The 4,509-nt window shown below is 41.4% G+C and overlaps 1 protein-coding gene across 1 annotated transcript; it reads left to right on the forward strand.

Moving 5' to 3' along the window:
- The first annotated feature begins 353 nt into the window (after nucleotides 1-353).
- On the forward strand, nucleotides 354-3,534 carry LOC119406089 (uncharacterized). Its single transcript, XM_049419303.1, has 2 exons — nucleotides 354-878; nucleotides 3,220-3,534. Exons 1-2 carry the CDS (start codon nucleotides 494-496, stop codon nucleotides 3,372-3,374), a joined length of 540 nt encoding a protein of 179 aa, XP_049275260.1. The 5' UTR covers nucleotides 354-493; the 3' UTR covers nucleotides 3,375-3,534.
- The last annotated feature ends 975 nt before the right edge of the window (nucleotides 3,535-4,509 follow it).

Here is a 4,509-nt window from a genome sequence, read left to right on the forward strand (position 1 = left end):
CAAAACTAGGCCAGGAAACCCTCCCTCATTAGGCAACTGCCAAAGCTCAAGCCTTTGCGCTTGTACTTACATATATAGTCAGTGCAGGCCTCACATGGACCCAAGTGCAAGGACTTCTGACTGATTAATGCACTCTTTGGTGTGAAAGTTGTGCCCTGTACTACCTACTCCTTGAGAAGACTATGGGAAGCCGAAAGAGGCCTTAAAGGTGCACTTGTTTTGCCAAAACTGCCACGACTACCTCGGCTTATCCTGTGATGCCAAAACCAAGTCCAGTATGACTTGTACCACATGTCGTGCAGAAAAAAGGTTTCAAGACTTCATGAGCTCGGGAAGTTTTTTTTTTAATGTTGAACCTGAAGCAGCAGTTTCTTGACCTTCTTAAACAAGTCGGTGGAGTTCTTCATGCTAATTTGCTGAAATCGTCATCCAGGTGCCAGGTGTGTTTACTGACATAACAGATGGAAGTCTCTATCGAAGCATCAGAAAACAAATGAACATGATGTGGAGCGATGTCACGTTGCCGTTCAATTGTGATGGGGCACCTGTGTTTGACTCCAGCAAGAGCACAATCTGGCCCATTGAAGTGGTGGTCAATGAACTGCCTGTTTTGATTCGGTGGCAAAATGTGTTGATCACAGGGCTATGGTTTGCCAGAGCACACCCACCCATGGATGTCTTCATGGCACAGTTTGTCTCAGAAATCAACAGTATTGGAACACTTGTATGGTCGCATGCCGGGAAAACCGTAAGATCAGCGGTACATGCAGTTGCCTGTTGTGTTGACTCCCAAGCAAGGGCAGCTATCCTGAACAGCAAACAGTTCAATGGATACTTTGGACGTAGCTGGTGCTTGCAGCGAGGCCAAGTGATTGATGGTAAGCCTTTGACTGTATGACTTTTATAAGCTTCTGAAATGTATCAGCTTTATTTACATTGCATTAATCTTATGTTCAAGATATTATATTTATGATGTGCTTACATTTTTTTAAAGATATTCTAAATTATGGCTATCAAATTTAATAAAATTTTGTGATACAGCTACCTGCAAAGCCAACGGCATAAATTAATGGAACTTGCATTTGTTGGGCATTTGATTAGCTTCATAATTACCATTAAAGGTGAAACTAGTTTTAACAGTCGTGTTAGTCTACAGAGTTTCCGAAATAGTAAAAGCACATATGTATGGCCAAGCAAAATACATGTTGTCTTTTTTATGGTGCAATCCTAAACATGCACTAAAAAGAAGCAGCAATTTCGGTTTAAATTGACTATAATTGTTCTTTGAGAACTTTGTTTCTCCATTATTGAGGGTACATGCAATTTTTCAAAAAAGGAAATAAGAGTCAGAGTTTTATTTTCGGCATTTTAGTGAAACGAAAAAGTACATACATCAGTTTTATATCATTAGTATTACAATACTGTTTTTATATTGCAGCTGCATTGTCTCAGAGCTTGCTGCATTAAGTCTGGTTTTTGAGAACACAATATAGCCCAAAATTACTGGTAAAGAAGTCTAATTGCTGTTACCAGATGTCAGAATTTGTGATACTATGGTGGGCGAGTGAAGGAACTTTATTGGGGCATCATCAACACTTGTTCTTTATTTTATCTCTGCCTCAATAACAGTTAAGGTTTTGAAACGTAGTAGGGCAGAGAGTAAAAAAATCATTCTTGCACTAAAGTAAATTATCTGGTGGCACATAATATAGTTCGTCTTGTAATGACTAATGGATTTACGAATATATGAACTTTTAATTAACCTGGAAAGAACATTATTCGAAAATTGAAGTGAACTAGCACAATAAAGGTGTGTTAAGTGATTGTGCAGCTACTTTTATTTGTTGAGAGTTGAGGGGCCAATACAAGTATACATAAAAAAAATCCTGGGATCTCCCTGTACATTTGAAAGTAAATATTTCAAGTTGGCCAGACAGTGCAGTTAGATCCCGGTGATAATGCCTAGACTAAATATTATATCTGCGAATGGAATATATTTTGTATCTTTGAATTACATTTGAAAGTCACCAAATCCAGTACATTGAGCTGCCCGGTGAGAAAGATCTGTTCTTCTATGAAGGAAACACTCGAATTGATGTTGTATTGGCCATTACAGTAAAAGGAGCTGACTTTGTGGCATTTATGACTGAAAACCCATGTCGAGCTGTGGCACATGCGCACTGAACCACGACACATGAACGCAAACTGCAGCCACACACAGGCTTGATAAACACAACGTAATGGCCTTACTTATAAGCTTTCTTCCAATGCTGCTGTTTAGTTGCTATTGTGCTCACCTACCACTGTTCGCAGCACGTGCTGTATGTACGACTCTAGCGGCGCTGCAGATAGAAAAATCCTGATAAATGTATAGCTGCACTTTTCTTGTTACCGTTACATGATTTGACACTGTGGCTCGTAAGCTTTCTGTTGCACTCGAGAAAACAGGTACCACAGACTTACTGAAAAACCAAAAAGACGCGTACCATCAAGGAAAAAGTAAGGACAGGACAGAAAGGGCGTCTCTCGCAACTAACTTTATTCCCAGAACATCAGCGTCATATATAACCACAGCGACCCTGCGCGCGCACATCGCCTCACACGCTCGTCAAAAACCCGCGATAACAAGATTAACTAATCGAAAAATGAATCGATGAAACTAAATTGTCCTGTCCTTACTTTTTCCTTGATGGTACGCGTCTTTTTGGTTTTTCAGTAAGCATGTACCAACTAGCCCAACAAAAAGTTTTATTAAGGTACCACAGAAATTGGTCAAGATCCTTTGAAAGCTATTACCTCTAAGCCACTTTGTATGGGCAGAAATACAGGGCTACTACTGCGTTATGTAGTCCGAAATAGTTCAAACCAGATAACGTAAATCTTCATGCTCTTCTCTCTCTGCAGTGCAACTTACAAGAGCATGATAACAAAAATGTACTTGAAGTTCATTTACTTGCATGATAAAATCATTAGTAAGTACAGAAAGCCTGCAGAAAAAAAAGAACTTGCTAACGGCGTATTGTCTTGGAAATAAACATGCGGCTATCATGACGTTTTCAGCAGCTGAAGTCAGTAAATACTGCATGTACAAAGCATTACGTTTGATATCAGCTTTCGATGCTCTCAGGGATCTCATTGAGGAGGAAGCAAATTTTCATGTGCCAGCGAGAGTTTATTAGTACAAGAATCTTCTTAAGAGGGAAAACATTTTGCTCGCAGGTGCTCTGAAGTATCCATTCTCCATCCAAGTGGCTGACAGGACACACAGTGGCGTGCTAAAAGCCATGGTGGAAGCAGTTCGTCGGAAGGAACCAGTTTTTGGCATCAAGGGGCCATCAACTCTTGTCAAGCTGCAAGGCTTTGATCTTGTGTAGGGCCTACCTCCTGACTACATGCATTGCGTGTTGGAAGGCGTCACAAAGCAGGTCACCGAAATGTGGCTATCAGCTGCCAATTCTTCTTGTTACATCGGGAGACATTTGAAGCTGATAGATTCAAGGTTGCGCTTGATAAAGCCACCCATCATCTTTTCAACGTCAGGGTGACCCTTGTCTGATCGCGCATTTTGGAAAGCGGCGGAGTGGCGTTGTTGGCTTTTATTTTACAGTCTGCCTTGTCTTGCTGACATACTGCCACGAGCTTTTCATGCACATTTTACGCTTCTTGTGAAGGCTGTGTTTGTTTTGCTAAAGGACGTCGTTTTGGAAGCTGAAATTTGTTCGGCTGAAACGTTTATTGCATCATTTGTTCAGCAAATGACCAAGCTCTATGGACAAAATGCCATAACTTTCAACATACACCAGTTATTGCATCTTGCAAAAGCGACCCGAATGTTTGGCCCCTTGTGGTGTACGTCGACATTTCCTTTCGAGGACCGAATCGGCAGGGCACTGCAGCTTGTATCCGCAGCTAAGCAGGTGCCAGTTCAAATCGCTGAACGGTGCATTATGCACCAAGCCTGCCGAACTGTTTCTATGCAGATAGAGCCTTCGCCTAATCTGCTGTCTGCGAAGAAAGACTTGGAAAGTAGTTATAAGAAATGCTTTCAAGCATGTGCTCTTGGACTGGCACAGGCATTTGTTGATATGCCAGATATTGTGAAAGGGCTTTTTCTTTCCCGGCTTGGCTGCATCCCTCAAGTGTCAAACTATTTGCGAGCCCAACTTGGCACCATCACCATTCACAGCTCGGAATACAGTGCACCAAGCAAGACTTGCTCTTGCTATGTGAAAATATCTGATGGAAGCTACTGTTTGGTTTTAGGGATATATGTCACAGCAGGTTCTATTTACTTCCATTGCCAGCAGCTTCTCACCAAACAAAGTTCATTCGATGTTCCGCATATACTGGAGTGCCAGCTTCCACCTCCTTCTGTCAAGAATTTTCTGTATTGTTCTGAAGAAGTAGATTTGCAGTGTGTTTTTGTTACAGTGTGTAAGCAGTCGTACCTGTGTAAATTGCCTAACAGGCTCGAAAAAAACTAGTGGACATTGTGATGTCTGCTAGTTG

The sequence above is a fragment of the Rhipicephalus sanguineus genome, chromosome 9 (genome assembly GCF_013339695.2).
Source record: "Rhipicephalus sanguineus isolate Rsan-2018 chromosome 9, BIME_Rsan_1.4, whole genome shotgun sequence".
In the NCBI taxonomy this organism is placed as follows: domain Eukaryota; kingdom Metazoa; phylum Arthropoda; class Arachnida; order Ixodida; family Ixodidae; genus Rhipicephalus; species Rhipicephalus sanguineus.